The 15,763-nt window shown below is 39.3% G+C and overlaps 2 protein-coding genes across 2 annotated transcripts in view; one reads left to right on the top strand and one right to left on the bottom strand.

Moving 5' to 3' along the window:
• fmn2a (formin 2a) overlaps positions 1-9,371 on the top strand; it is a 38,733-nt gene extending 29,362 nt beyond the window's left edge. Inside the window, exons 13-17 of the mRNA XM_075478497.1 lie at positions 1,526-1,618; positions 6,092-6,143; positions 7,106-7,255; positions 8,247-8,328; positions 8,550-9,371. Coding sequence (XP_075334612.1) covers positions 1,526-1,618; positions 6,092-6,143; positions 7,106-7,255; positions 8,247-8,328; positions 8,550-8,576 — 404 coding nt within the window. The 3' untranslated portion in view covers positions 8,577-9,371. The remainder of the gene's footprint in view (positions 1-1,525; positions 1,619-6,091; positions 6,144-7,105; positions 7,256-8,246; positions 8,329-8,549) is intronic.
• grem2a (gremlin 2, DAN family BMP antagonist a) lies at positions 9,368-15,762 on the bottom strand. The gene is made up of 2 exons (XM_075478489.1): positions 15,378-15,762; positions 9,368-10,805 (listed from the first exon to the last, which is right to left on the bottom strand). Exon 2 carries the CDS (start codon positions 10,802-10,804, stop codon positions 10,226-10,228), a length of 579 nt encoding a protein of 192 aa, XP_075334604.1. The 5' UTR covers position 10,805; positions 15,378-15,762; the 3' UTR covers positions 9,368-10,225.
• Between the last annotated feature and the right edge of the window lies 1 nt (position 15,763).

The following is a 15,763-nucleotide window of genomic DNA, read 5'->3' as shown; positions in this document are numbered from 1 at the left end:
CAAAATTGATCCATCCATCCAACTATCCATCTTCTGTACCCTCTTAGTTCAATTCAGGGTTGCAGGGTTGAGAACGCAGGAGCTAGATACTATACCAGCTGTGGGGTAGACCTTGGATGGGTTGCCTGCATAGTGACAAATAAGACAAACAACCAATTTTTTTTAAATGATGGGAGGAAGCAGGATAACACGCAGAGAACCCACACATGTTAACTCCAAATCACAACCCTTAAAATTCATGTCTTCATGATGTGCATAATTACCTGCCCTTGGGGGTCCTTGGTCAAATTTTTGGAAGGACTGGTTTTAATTCTTTGATTATTTATTGTTTCAGATTAAACTATCTGAAAAAACTATTGTCTTGAACTATCAGCTGTACATGAGTCTGCATGGACCAGCAACAACATTAAAGTGACAGGAGAAATGAATAACACTGATTATTATCAATTTACAATGCATTGCTCTGCTGGGAAACCTTGGATTTGGTACTCATGTGGACATTACTTTGACACATGCCTCTCAATATATGTTGTTACCACCTAGTGGTTTGAGCAGATTTTCCCTGAACAGTCCAGTTGCCAGGAAAATATGTTCACCTGAAGTGCATACAGTTAATTACAGTTAAAAAAATAAAAAAATATTGTGTATTTTGTTGCTAATACACAGTATGGACAAGTGTGAATGTACAAGTGTGAGCTTGTATGCTTACAGCCTGATCGACAATTCCCCAAACCTGTTTTGTTCTCTATCATGTTTTATGTATCTTTGCTGCTAAACCAATCAGGTGCCCAAACTGTGTTGCCAAATATTGTTTTTCCTTTACCGTAATGATTCTTTGGGCTGTTCATTACTTCCAATTCATAAAGATGGAGTTGCTCACAGGGGAAATAAACTTTCAACCCCAGTGGCTGTGGCACATGTTGGCCATTCATAAATACATCATCACATGCTTTACCTGCAGACCTCTTCATTACCAAGCAGAGTCAGCTGAGTGCTCTAACAGACATGGGCTTTGATGACAGTTCCCACAGGGGCGTTCTGATTGGTAGATGGCGTAGAAATGGCCTTGACTGGCCCTAAGGACATCAGCGAGTAACGCAATGAGAAGGGAGGTCACGGTGTACCTTTTTGGCTGATGCACCATATGGTCTTTGAATTACCATTTGCCTTGTCTTGACCTCCTTGTTCCTGTAAGCATCTCATGGCCTCTCCAACTCTCAGGCCTCGAGTTGAGTTTGTGTATCTATTATGCTTGCAGATCAAGCATAACGATAAGTTTCTCCCGGGATCAAACCGCAGGCTTACATCGTTCCTTAGCTCCTAGAGGTACCATATCAGTCATTCGGGTTCATTATGTCTTAGGAGTCATGTTTTCAGCAGAAATTGTGCATAGATTTATCAAAGGTAGCTCAGCCTAGCTAAAGTGCAGCATAGAGGTTGTAATTACAATACAAATTCTGGATGAGAAATCACAGCTTTGGAGTACTCATTTCCCTCCTATTGCGATCATGTCTTGTTGTTTTAGCATGCTTGGCTGAAACTGAGAAGGTTTGCAAGTTATCCTCTGAAGAAAGCCTGCAACCCTTTAAGGACAAGATGGATGAATTTCTCAGTCAAGGTGAGCCTATTTTTTACATCACTTGACATTTATTGAGGGAAAACCCCTTCAAAGTGTTTCTTTAAAATGTGTACAAGTTTTTTCTGTGTTTTTCTCCTTGTCAGCAAAATCCTTTTAAAAATAACAAGTCATGAATGAACTATACCGTGCAATGTCTGTATAGTCTAATCCTATTTATCTTTTTGCTTTTACTGTACTTCTTCACTGTTGACTAAAAATGTTAAGTCATAAATACTCATCAAATCTGTGGTTTAACATAATCCTTAACAAATGCTATGTTTATCTCTGGAATGGTTATCTTTTAATCGCAAGCATTTATCCTTGTGAAATGAAAAATAAAAGTGTCATATTGTTGAATTTTGTTTAAAGATTTTCAGCAAACCCCAAATCATTAACTTATAGTGAAACTAATTTTGTATTTACTACACATTTTTCTGTCACAAATGGGCTTAATCTAGCTGGACATTATGTAAACAAGATACAACCAACTCTAAGATGTTATGTTGAATGTTATTGATGAGTTGTTTTTCCATTTCTTTACAATTGTCTGAAATTTGTTCTCAAAATGTTTTTGACCCTTTTTAAACAATTACGGTAAAACAACTGTTTTATTCATAGATAACCAAAAACTGCTGTGCATGTCTCCACTGGATTTTTGAATGACTGATCTCCTCCAGGTCTTTTAGGGCAGGAAGGATTAAATGCGGCCGCTGTAGTTCTTCTGCAGCTTTGTAAAGGGATTCAGGTCCCTCCAAAATGTTCCATTCAACTTATGTTAACCATTTCTTAACTACTTTTGCCGTATGATTCCAATCATTGTTTTGTTGTAGAGACTGATGCTGCCCAAGGTATTTTTTTTTCTGCAAATACCCCAACTTTTTGCTTTGGAATCTAAATCCTCTTTATTTATTTTTGTCCATGGGTGCAAGCATCACATCTGAGGCCACCCTGATGAATTTGAGAAATTCTGATACCAATATCTAAAGGCAGACGCTCCAGCTCACACTTCACATAGCTCAACTCAATGGAAGATAACCAAGAGAGGCTCCTCGTTAGCAAAACAAACACACCAAGTTCTGGCCTGGACAAAGAAGAGAAACATTTTGGCCACTAATTATGTGGTTGGATGAACCAAATATGGAATTGTTTTGCTACTGGGATGTGGCATTTGTTTGGCTAAAGACCGAAGCATTCAAACCAACAAACATGGTCAAATATGGGGATGGGTTAGGAAAATAGAACTGCAACATATAGTCAAGGTTAAAGAACCCTTTGAACCTTAAAGTACTGGAGATTGTCGCAGAAGAGATGCGGTGAGAGAAGCTAAAGACTTACAAAATGCTTGTTAGTAATTATGACCATGTGACTGCTGGGATTGAAAATGAAGGTGTACCAATCAAGAAATATGGAAAGGTTCTTAATGATTTAGACCTTGCAATTTTTACAACAGTATACCTTGCAGTCTGTTATCGCTTTCCACAAGAATACTATTGCTCTATCAAAAATTCACCGAAACTTTGGTATTAGTTTCAAATCTTGGGTCAAAGTGTAAGTGTTTTTGGCAGAAATGTTGTGGCTTGAGGCTGAGCATGTTGGAAATGAGAAAGAATTCAATCAAAAGCTGCCTCCTTAACTTTTGATATGACTCTTATAATGGTGATTCTGTCTAAACATTTTTCCCTCCTGAAGCAGCTCTGTCAGAATACCACAAGTGATCTGAGCCTGCCAACACATTGATCTATTCTTTATACATTTATAAGAAAAAAAATCTTTCTGTTTCAAAGGAATATTCAGACACAGCGCTGTGCATAAAACCAGTAAAAAAAAAAACTAAAAGAAACACCTTAGCCTAATAGCCCTTTTAACAGTTACAATGCTAAGCACTAGTACACTGTGCTGGTGATGAACAAGTTCTGGAGAAATTGAACATTTGATCTTATAAAGGCGCTAGATTAAACATCAGCATAGCCAAAGTCCTTGCAATCCATCCTAAATGAGAACTAAATGTCTGTTGCAAATTTTGTGGCGATTCATCCCTTGGTTGTCCAGACATCCACTCAAAAACACAAATCTAAATCTCATAGTGGCATGAGATGAAAAGATTTGTGCCAATCCATCAAGTAGATGTTGAGTTATTTGACAAGCAAAACGAAAACTTTGGGCAGCTTTTGCCATCAAAAGAAAATTTAGCGGTTCACCAAAGTGATTAGGATTCATGCTCCAAGCACAATAGAAAATTTCATTGCAGTACTTGCTGGCATATTTCAGTCTAGGAGGCTGCTGGTATATTATTTGTCTACATATCATGTGAAAATCCACAGAGAATATAATAGTGTTTATATGTCATGTCTACCAGACGTCAAACAGTCAGACTTTTATCTTGAAATCCGACATGTACAACAATATTGGGATATTGTGGTCCACATCAGATGTGTAAGATTTAGCATTTTATGCTTGTTCTAACATAACAAGTCAATTATCATTCTTTATGTAGCACTGGCTTTGACCCTTCGTACATTCAGTTAACTGTGACCAATCTTCCTGAAGGACCCAGCTCACAGGCCTCTCCCCAACTGCTTTTGTATTCAAATGAGAGTATAATGCATAGCACATGTTCTTCAGCAGCAAGGCTCACTGTCCACTTTAAAAGAAATCTGCAGATGAAGGCACCTCTCCCTTTTTCACCTCCATCTCGTCTCTTTTCCTCTCTGTATATGTGTGTTTGAAAGAAATATGGGAGCTCTCTCTTTGATGCAAATGATGAGGTTTTTCCTCTGAGAGCAGAATGTAAGCACTGTAGCATGGACATGTTACTCTGAAGGCTCCAGACGGGATTCTTGGGGTTCCTCCACTGCAGCAGTGAAAAAAAGGAACAACAGCTAAATGTCTTATTTTTGTTATTTCTGTAATTTCTAAAGAGCCTGAGGTTAAACTGTTTCTGGCTCCACAGTTTAAACCACTTTTGTTTATTTTCTGACCATGAAACTAACCACAGAATAACAGTGGGAGCGGACTTGTTGGAGCTCGGCTGTTTGGTCTAGCTCGATTTTCTCCGCTTGCTTCACAAATTCTCATGCATGCAGGTCTTTGATGGAGCCAATACGACTAGCAGGAGAGCACTGGCCATGTGATAATCTGTTTCTGATGGATGTAGGGAAGAGTAGTAAGATTGACATCTGGCTGTTTCATCCAGTAACAACTCAACACAATATGGTTAAATCAACTGCAAATCTTGAAGTTTTACATTACATTATGATAAAATGGATTATGAAACGGACATGTTTATTGTTCTCATACAAGGACTATGCTTTTTCAGTAGCAAAAACTAAAAAGTTCCTGGAAATGTTTGTTTTATTAGGTTGAAAAAACAGCATTTGCATGTTTAGTCGCGCTAATACCGCGTTAACCTCATATGATTGCAATAGGATTAGATGGTAAAAGTATTTCCACATTAAAGTGATGGTGAGTCATCATTTGGAAGGGGAAGGAACTGTTATTCCATCTGAAATGATTCTACTCAACATTCCAGAAACTGAAGGAGCATCTTAAATAGTTTTGTCCTGAAAATGTTGTACGGTCATTAACTTTACAGTAAGCCCTTTTCATTTTAGTACAGTTTCTCATTACTTAATGAGCTCTCAGCAATAAGGGACATGATTGTGGAATGTTGAGCAATAAAGCATCATGCTGTTCTCAGTGATCTTGTCTGAGATCTTGAGTTAAACACAGCAACCAGATATTCCCTGGAAAAGAGAAGCCCAGATTTGTGCCAGGAAAGATTCTGTCCCATCTGCTGTCACGTGGAAAGCCCTGTAGGAGTCATTGGTCATTTCTGAACATTTGACAGTGACCAGAGATGCTGTCTGGAAAAGGATTTAGTATCTTACTTTTTGACAGTCAAAACACACTGAAGATGCATGTTGGAAAACACAGCTGGACTGACCCCACCGCACAGCTGTATTTGAAAATTATTTAAAAAATCAGCCCATGGATGTCAAATGTGATTATCTCTAGCCTTCGGTCACTACTGCTGTGATTTAGCAATCTATTACATAGTCTAAATGATGCTGATGGCACACAGATAAGCTTTGAGGTCTGTTTGAAATATCTTCTCGGGTGTACCAAGTTTTCTTTCTTTCACTCACATTTCACACGTGCTCTCAAACATGCACATGTGTGCTGGCAGCGTCATCTGTCTCCATTTGAAGTTGCACTGGACAAAGAAGAACTTGTTCTGTGATCTGCAGTACTCATTTGTCAGTTGTGCAACAGCAGACAATCCAACATTTAATAATCTGTTGGCACAATGTTGACCCTGAACAAGATTTAGTTAAGAAATTGTGACATTTTGAATCCTTTTGTGCATATACAATTTCACAATGTGGATTATTTTGAGGGATTTGTTTCTTCAGGAAATGCTAAAATTCTTTATATACCAGTGAATGTAACTCTTTAAATTGCTCTCTTTTACAGCCAAAACTGAGCTGGAAATGCAGGAGAAGCAGCTGGCAGGCACTCAGAAGATGTAAGAGCATTTCATATTCAAACATTTCCCTACAAGATACTCTCCCAAAAATACAAATGTAGCCACCCCGGTTTCACTGCACTGGTTCACATTTGAACTTTTCTTGAGTGTCAAAGCTGTGATCATGGCTGTGAATTTGAAAGTAAAGGGTAATGCAGTCCAATCCAGTTTAAAGTGATGCATTCTTGCTGCAAAAATGAAATATAATCTTGCTGCTTTGTCAATATTTATGCCTCCTGGTTCCTCAGTTACATGGAAGGTGCAGGCCATCAAGCTAGGCCTTCAGTAGACATGAGGCCCCTGATGCGGTGTCTACGTTGTTTATCTAAGTGGAGCAATAGTAGACAGCAATGGCTCCAGGCTTCTGTTTCTGTCGGCTAGGAATGTGTTCCTATAACATACTCCAAACAAAGAGACCCTAACCTGTCCGCTATATTGATCCACTGCGAATGGCTGCCACGTTTAACACTTTAACGTGTGTCATCCACTTCGATGTGCATGCTTTCTTTTGGAAGATCTGTCTCTGTCTCCTTGTCATAGATTTTCTTTCCAAACCTAAATATTTTCATCATGATGCAAATGTTGTTTGCACATGTATATGTGCACAAACAAAGGTAATTATGTTCAAAGAAAATCAGTGAGCAAAAAATTATATAAGATGTATATTGAATTCTGTTTTACTCATGAAAGCAAAGCCATCTGATTGAACTATAATTGAGCTGCTTTTGTGCCAGTAATGGGCTTTTCGTGTTCACTATTCTCTGAAGTGCACTGTCATCACTGTTTTGGACTTTTTCTCTTATTCTTCTATCGAATCTCATTAAAATTGCATTATTCCAAGACTTTGATATTTTGCGTTTTGGTGTAACTCTGCCAAGTTTCACAACAATCAGTGTAAGTTTCTGTAATCTCATGTTGTAATAGTTTGGCGTTGAATTAATGTTTTTGTTCTCTGTCCTCAGCTTTTTGGAGTTGAGTGTGTCCTTCTCAGTTAAACCCAAGGCAGGAGAGAAGGAAGTTTCTCCCAACACATTCTTCTCCATTTGGCACGAGTTTTCTACAGATTTCAAAGAACAGTGGAAGAAACATAATAAACTGATGTTACAAGAACGGTGAGAATGTTTCAGAACATGACATTTTAATTGACAAAGGAGGTGCCTCTTTTACTGACAATCATTGAAATTATTGAACAAAAATCAAATCCTGTTGTGGAAATGCAATGTTTGTTCCTATCAGAACCTTAAAATATCATTACAAATGCAACAATGTTCCTACATTTTAGATTCTCCCTAACTTACTTTTCCGTGCCATTAATGACTTGCAGTACATCATGTTCTCTGAAGATCCTATCAGATTCATTCAAATTCATGAGGGGAAAAGAGGGCAAGTGACCCAAATCTTTGTCCTCACCCCAGTAACGAGAGGAAGGCATGCACCGTCCAGTTAGCTTCCAGTGGTTTGATGAATATGAAGATATTGTTGCATATGTCAACAAATAGCAAAGTGGACCATTATTTCCAATGAAGATTGACTTGTGATAACACATTTGTAAGAGGAGTCAAATGTCACAGGCTTTGCTTTCTCAGTAGGAAAGAATGAAAATAAATTTGAAAGCATTAACTTTTTGCCCTTTGCCACAGGCGATCATCCCAGTTCTCTCTTGGCTGGTTTTCCTTTCAAATTCCAGAGGAACAATATATCCTCACCTGTGCTGTGTGGACATGCAAACATGTAGCACAGGCACGTATAGTACACAAGGAGCAGAGAGGAGATGTGCAAGATGTTTGTATAAACTGTTATACTCTCTCAATACCAACATGCTGGTCCTTTGTCTTTTTAAAGCAAAAATGAGTCATGACATTTCTGGCCCTCATGAAAAGAAAGCTGAATCATTTCAGAGCAAGACTGACCCCTTTGACAAACTACAGTCATTGTGTTCAAATATCACATGACCACGGGCTTGAAGGTTTAAGCTTGAAATTTTTGTAAAGGGTAAATTTCAGCTTTGTGAATGTGTGTCCTTTCACTTATTTGCTCTTGTCGCCTAAAGGATCACTGATGGTTACGACTGGACCTTTTTTTTCCTTTTTTTTTTTTTCTTAGGGTGAAAATGGCTGAAGAGAGCTTCAAGCAGGCCAAGCAGAAGGCTTCGTACAATGTGACATCTAAAAATGCCTCTGGAATAGTATGTTTATTTTTTTTGTTTTCACTTTTTGTCACTGTATGGCATCCTCATTTTTTTTTTTTTTTATTTAGTGAAGGTGGTACGCACCTGTTTCTTCTTATGTTGTTATCGCAAACTGTTTCCTCAACTGAAATACATTCATGGCTTTTACGGTAACATGTTCGGATGAGTGCCAGGACTGCTGACGGAAAATAACACAGACCTGTTTTTTTACTCCACAGAAAGCAAAACTGAGTAAGAAGATCTGAGGCAGAGAATGGAAAACAATCATCACCAAGCCAGATGGAAAAGCACAATCGGACTCTGAATTATGTATTTATTACCGTTTGTTCTGAGTTGGTTCAAAGTTGATATTGTTTTGTTTAAAAGTTAAATGAACAATTGTATTCTCAGCCATACTTTAATCATGCTCACATGTTTTTAAATGGAGCACTCATGGAGCACAAAAAAATCCTTAAGATACGGTTGTATGTAATAATTTTAGCAAAACTAACAGGAGCACAACTTTGACATTCGTTGCACATTATCTAAGCTTTCTCAATATTTTATAAACTACATATAGCCTGTTGTAATTTTTAATGCAGTTTTCCTAGAGTGAGAAGCACAGATTTTAAAACATTTCTACATAGAAGGGTAGGTATGTATCACCTGCTAGACAAAAAGTGCCTTATTGCACAACGGATACAAGTGAGGGCTGTAGAACAGGGCTTACTTTTGAGACACTTCATCTGTAATTAAATGATGCATGTAAAGAAGAAAAATCAGTGTGCTTCAGAATCTTACAAATGGCACCTCTTCTATTGCATTTTAATGTTGTTGGTTTTTTTTATCCAAAAAGTTTATGCCAAAGTGGTCCAAGTTGACACGTTCCTACTATTTCATTCAGCAGTATTGTCAAAGTGCTATATTTTAAGCTAAATCCTCTGCAAGTGGTGTTGCCTTTCCTGCTGTGTGAGTGTGTGAACTCCAGTAACATAAAGTAGCAAAAGGACCACGTGATGTGATTTTCATGTGCAATACCAACAGTGTTCTCATGATATACCTTTGACCATAAAAAAATATATTTATTGAATTAAAGAAACTACATTTTTAATTGTTCTGCTGTTCTTGATTATTTGTCTCCAATTGCGATATACAGAACATGCACTCTAAACACCAGTCTCGTTTTATATGAAATAGATTTAATATTCTTTAAACATACATAATTACACTCATACATAATATATATGTATATATATATAAACTGTATATATTGCATTGCACCACCATTACACAAGCTGCATTGTGATTTTCCTACTGGCTAGTAAATGGAAAATTTACAGTTTACTGCCAAGTTTGTCAGGTGGATGCCACTGGTCAGTGCTGTGTAGCCTGTCTTTCTTGAAATATAGTCCTCAACATTAACTTGACAATCGTTGTAAAACAAGGCACAAACGGGCAGGCTGTTTAATTATTGACGAACCCCCTGCAGGAAAACATCGCCCTGTTACAGAAACTTTTTTGATTGGTTGCACCTTTCCTAAAATACAGTTAAGACGCTGAATTGTCGGCACACTTGTCAGTGTGCATGTTGTTTTAGCTCTTAGAGACATTTCTAACTCCCTTATTTTATTATGAAATGGCAAGAGGGGGGTGTTGCTGATTAAACCCTAGCAGCCTTATCAGTGTCACTTGCACAGTCACATGAATAATTCTTTTTTAGCTGCATTGACATGACAGCATGGTTGCAAATCTCTAATTAAATCAATGCTGAGCCTTTGTTTCACACCAGTTCCATGTCATTTTACAGTAGGGCAAGCCATTTTTTGTACAACACAATGTAGAATAGCTCCGCTGGAGGCCAGTCCTTGTTTGGCACATGTGTCATTCAAATTTCAAAAGATTTTTAAGTCCTCCTTTACAGTTTCCCATGACCACTCACATCCACGGACATACAGCGACACTGTTTGACCCTCTGCACCTTACGGTGTCTGAAAGGGGGCTGCAGGTCGGGGCAGTCGAGCTGCACTGTAAGCTGTGTGATGCGATGTGGCCTGCAGAAGGAGCAGGACTGAAAGGGTTCTTGGGCTTTGCTGTGGCTTTTTCTTCCAGAGCCTGCAGTCTGGCCTCGATTCTGTCCCTGACCAGAGCTGGGGCCCATATGACGTGGGATGTAGAAGGAGTTGCACTGGCCATAGCAAAAACGATTGACCACTGTGCGGCTGCGGCATCCCTCCTCACTGATTGTCTGGCGAAGGGGCTGGGTCTTGCACCAGTCTCTGCGGAGGTAACGGCGCTCTGTCACAACCAAGGCCTCTCGACTAGAGGAAAGGACCTCTGGCTTCTGTTGCAATAACCTGTGGTGGCGTTCTGCTGACAGGTTGCCTTTGGTCTTGTACGGGGATGGGATGGAGCCCTGGGGACGAGTTTTTTTGGTCTCTGCAGTGATGCAGAGGACCCCAGCCAGTATGACGGGGATAGTTATTCTCCACAGCATTCTGCGAAAAGAGGGATACATTACTATGCAGCACAAGAATTAGGTTTCTGCCGTAATATGAACAAAATATTAAAACTATTAAATCTGAAGCGTAATCAGGCTGTATGAGATGATATGAAACATTCATACAATAGCTAACATATTAGCCAATCATGTTTGCTATTGTGTGAATATGCATTGAAGTTGAACCACCTTTGCTGTCCAGCCCTCCAGGCATCATTGAGAAAATGAATCCATCACCACAGTCCCCATTTGTCAGCATCTCTGTGTCATTACTTCTATTTGCTTTCCTCTCGGCTATGCAACTCTTCTAAAAATAAACAAAGTCCTGCCTTCAAAGGATACACTTAAACACCCATAACGAGAAGGGGAAGTTGATTTTATTGGTCTCGTCGCTGGGTAAAATAATTAGGGCTTTGCTTACTTTAGTCATGAACTATGCCGCAGATATGTAAACAGGCATTAGAGAGGCCCATCTGCATGTTATTAGGGGAAGAGTTGAGGAACCGTACAGTTCCCTTTGGGAGTCAACTCTTCTAGTCTTTAGTGATATACTATGGAGAAAACTGAACTGAGAGTGACCCATAGTGTCCATAATCACCATAGTGTCTTCTGTATCATGCTCGTACCAGAAATATCTGGAGAAATTATTTCTCTGCCATTTAGGATGGAGTATCCATCCGTGCACATGCTGTCAGTATATGTGCCAGCACATTTTTGACCATCACTCAAGCATCTTTTCAGCAGATGTTGCTCCTGACGAGCGTTGCATGACATCAAGTCAGAAAATCTGATGGTGAACCAAACTGCCTCAAGGTCATTGGCTACTACTATTCACAGACTCTTCTTTGGTGTGCAAATTTGTATGTTAACTTTCTTGCTTTCTTGAACATGCAGCTCACTCTAACATGGAACAAATTACTTTGTTAGTATCCCCTTTGTTTTTTAAATTGTTTTCTGCCCTTGATCCTTAGTATAGGCCTTTATGCCAAAGCTGCATTAGCGCACAAGTCTTTCTATCATTGTCCCAGCGCTACTTGCCATAAGCTAGACAGCAGCTGTTTGTCCATCTAGAGGACTTGCATGAATTCCTAGCAGATTTCTTTTTCTGCCAAGCACATCACACCCACATGTACCTATCATGAGGTTAGATTAACAAAACTGAAGACCCCCACCAAGTCGTATCACCACCTACTGTAAAAAAATGTCATGACCCACTTCATCCTCCAGTGATTTCCTTCCATGTAAAACACAGTTTCATTTGTCTTAAACTGCACCATCGTATTCCTGCTGAGTATCAATTAGCTGTATGAACTCCAGGTCAGGGGAACAAGCTCTGCTTCTGTGTGGACGCTCTTGTTCTGTGTTTCCTTGTCATCCTGCTATCAGTTCCTCAAAGCGGCACCCTGTGACTCCACTGAGGTACTCTCTGGATAGCTCTGGAGACCGAGGCGGGATGACCTGACCAACTGTGTACATAGGCCATGACGGATGGCACATACAGTCAGAAGCCGAGCTTCTGCTCTACCCTAAAACTAAGCCTAAGCATGATAGCACCCAGCCCCAGCAAGGTATCCCATCAATCTCTTCTGCAAGAGAAATTGAGGTTTTTGGGTAGCGATTCAGAGACTTTGGGGGAGCCCTGAGGTGGTTGGGTGGGTGGTTAATAGTTTGGGGAAGGGGGGTGGAAAGAGAAGGGTCAAAGAGAAGGTGAGGTTTGAGAAAAAAAATCCTACACTGCTTGTGCTTCATGGTCAATATAGGCCCTCATCCCATAACTGTATATCTCTTCCTGTGCAGCATGTCTCTTTATTTCTTCTTTACACTAATCATCACACAGTCCTGGAGACGGAAGGAGACTGTGGTTTTGTGTGTTAATGCTGAGACAGAAGTGAACTGGACCTCTCTGTCTGCTGAACACTAATATTGTCCACAAACACAGCTTTATGTTTTACCAGAACCACAAATTCTTTGGATTTGCTTCACTGAACTGTGGCAGACCTTGGTTCCAAAATTCAAACCTCTAATGAAATTACAAATACCAGAAACAAATACCAGAGAGACTGCTGAGCTAGACACAAGCCTTTTTGAAAACAACTATTATCATCAGTGGGAACTTGCTATGTTTTGTTTTTCAGAATGGCATGATAATGCCATGGTAATGTTTCCGTCTGGATAACAATGGGTCCTTTTTCCAATTAGTCATCACAGTCTCCAGCTTGGCTGCAAAATATGTTCATAGTTAAGATATTTGGCTGTTAAATTACAGAATAAAGAGAATCTTTTTGAGACTTTCTAATTTGTACACACGGATGTATTTCCACTAAATCATGTGAAACGTCTTCTCAGCATGGCTTCAAAGGCAGGTTAAAACAAACAAAACCTGATGCCTCAATTATTGGTGCGTCAGAAAGTCTCATACGGAGACTGGTAAGTGCAGTTAATTACAGTAGAACTGCATTTAATTCACCGTGGAGCTCAAACTTCAGTCACACGCGGGTAGCCACACACACACATGCACGCAAGCACACATCCGTGTGGAACCACATGTATCTGTGCAGTCAAACACAAGCACACACATGCACACAGACTCAACACATACACAGGATGTACTATATAGAGAAAGAGGGATAAAGAGGTGAATTAAATGTTTTCACTCTGAGCCAATTACACAAAGAGGAACCATGTCATTATCTGTGTTTGCGGATTGTATTTTCCCAAACTACACTTGGCAGTTGGCTCATTAACAGTTAGTGGTTGGGGGGGCTCCTTTTAGGGGCTTTGCTGTGTAAATGTGTCGAATGCCAACATTGCCAGGAGGCTGCTTTAGGCACTTTGGGCAGCCATTTGTCACCACAATCCATCTTGATAATGACTTGCAGCCCAGATATAATGCTTTCCAAGTGAAGTACTGGCAACTAAGTAAGGCAGCAGCTTCGCCTCACTGACATAAAGTGCTTTAGTGGAGGATGACGGGCAATTAGAGATGCTGTGATAGCACAGGTGTTCCCATTGTGGATCAGGATTCAACTATTTAACAAATAAAGCCACCTTCTATTTGCACTTAAAGTTGAACTTAAATTTGGCTTTTGTTTCTTTATCTAGTATGTAGTTTTATAGTCACTAAAATATCCTTATTTCAGACAGCTTGAATGTTTCACATTTATTATCTGCACCAACCTGTTCCAGATTTTGAAAGTTCAGCACTTTAAAAATCCATCAAATAGAGAGTATTTGGTGTCTTTGGTAAAAGGATCTCCACAAAAAAAAAGAAAGAAAATCTTCTGTGGCTATGAGCAATGTTTGGCTTCCAGGCATTAGTTTGCAATGACTGATGCACCAACAGGCCACTGCATGCTACAGGGTTTAGAATAATTATTATAAGCCATATTTGCTCACATTGTAACAGTTGTCACAAGTACCCAATATAAGTATTACCCTGTTTTTTGATTAACTTTCTTTATTCAAGTGGCCCCTTAATATGTAAAGTTCAAACTTCATGTCTTATTAAGGTCTTATCAAATGCCAATTTCAGTATCTGTAGGGGTTGTCACTGAAGTATTTTCTGTTGCTAAAGAAACTGCAGTGTGTCTGTATGCTAAATCCTCTTTGACATCAGAGCAGATTGTACAAGGTGGTGCAGTCACCGGGGCCGTAAGCAGGATCAGAAGGCATACTCCCCACCATTCACCGCACGCATACTGTAGGAACACACACACACTAATGCGCTCATATGTTCACACATAAAATTGGATACATATTAGCACACAAATATAACTAAACACAATACAAAATGAGCATGCACACATAAATATACAAAGAGAAACAGAGCAAAGATTATTCAGTACATGCACAACACTAATTTCTTATGTTCATCATTATGTCTTTTTCTAGTTCACTGGAAAGGCTAAACTGACTCTTAATCTCATTGAGAAGCACAGTACAACTTACTGTCATCACTCACTAATTCTCTTACTCATAACACTAATTATCTGCAACCTCGAGCCACTAATTATAGTAATTCAGTAGACACTTTTATCCAGGACACCTTACAGTGCCTTGAAGGTGTATAGTTTTACAATGGGTGGTCACAGTGGGAATCAAACTGTCTCTGTTGGCAGATATAGGAAATAGCTGTACAACTGCTGCTCCTCTAATGACATGGTTCTGCGCTTAGTCACTCTGAGACTCACTGAGTCACCAAGCCTTACACTCACGTGGAATGTGTCTTACCAGCACTCATTGAGCTACTCTATTCTCAGTTAATCAAAATGGTAAATTGTACTTGTAGATATGTAATCCCTCTGTCCTTGTATGTGCTGAAAAGTATCCATCTCTAAACATTGTTATTAAACTAAATTTTGTTTTTTAAAGTTCATGCTTAGCCAGAAAAGAGGGTGTTTATCTTGTTTTAAAAACAATTTTGAATGAAATTACATCAATTTAGTTTATGTGGTAGTTGGTTAAAAAAATAAAATAAAATCCTTTAACTTGCCTGTCTATTTAACCCGTTCAATAAAGTGTTAAAATGTATACAAGTATGTTACCACAGTAAATATGACCGTTTATTTACCTCTCACCACGGTGTGCAGCGGGATAGTATTGTGCTGAGGATGCATTCAACAGAGATTGTCCACCTTCAGTGGTCCTAGCGTTTGCCTCCAGGTTTTGGTTTCCATGGTAACATAATCTGTAGTATCCTCAGGCTTGTCTTTGCTCCTCTTTTTCCCCCGCAAACAAAACTGTGAAAAGTGATGAACCTGTTCAGTTTTCCATCGTCCAAGGCAAGTCACGTCTCATTTCTTTTTATTCTCTAGGAGTGGAATTTTCTCTTCTTAGTCTTTTTGGCCTTAGGTTTAAGAGAGAAGCTCCAGTTCAGTCACATTAAACCCATATCTTAGTGCTGTGGAGACTGTCTGCAGTCTGTCTTTGAGAGTGTTTGAGTCACGGTAAAGCCTG

This window comes from Odontesthes bonariensis, chromosome 2, assembly GCF_027942865.1.
Source record: "Odontesthes bonariensis isolate fOdoBon6 chromosome 2, fOdoBon6.hap1, whole genome shotgun sequence".
NCBI classification, from domain to species: Eukaryota; Metazoa; Chordata; class Actinopteri; order Atheriniformes; family Atherinopsidae; genus Odontesthes; species Odontesthes bonariensis.
The sequence above is the reverse complement of the archived record's forward strand: the minus strand, read 5'-3'. Positions and strand labels throughout refer to the sequence as shown.

Excerpts from the sequence above, each read along its gene's own strand:
- grem2a (XM_075478489.1), bottom strand. The coding sequence starts at position 10,804 with ATGCTGTGGAGAATAACTATCCCCGTCATACTGGCTGGGGTCCTCTGC.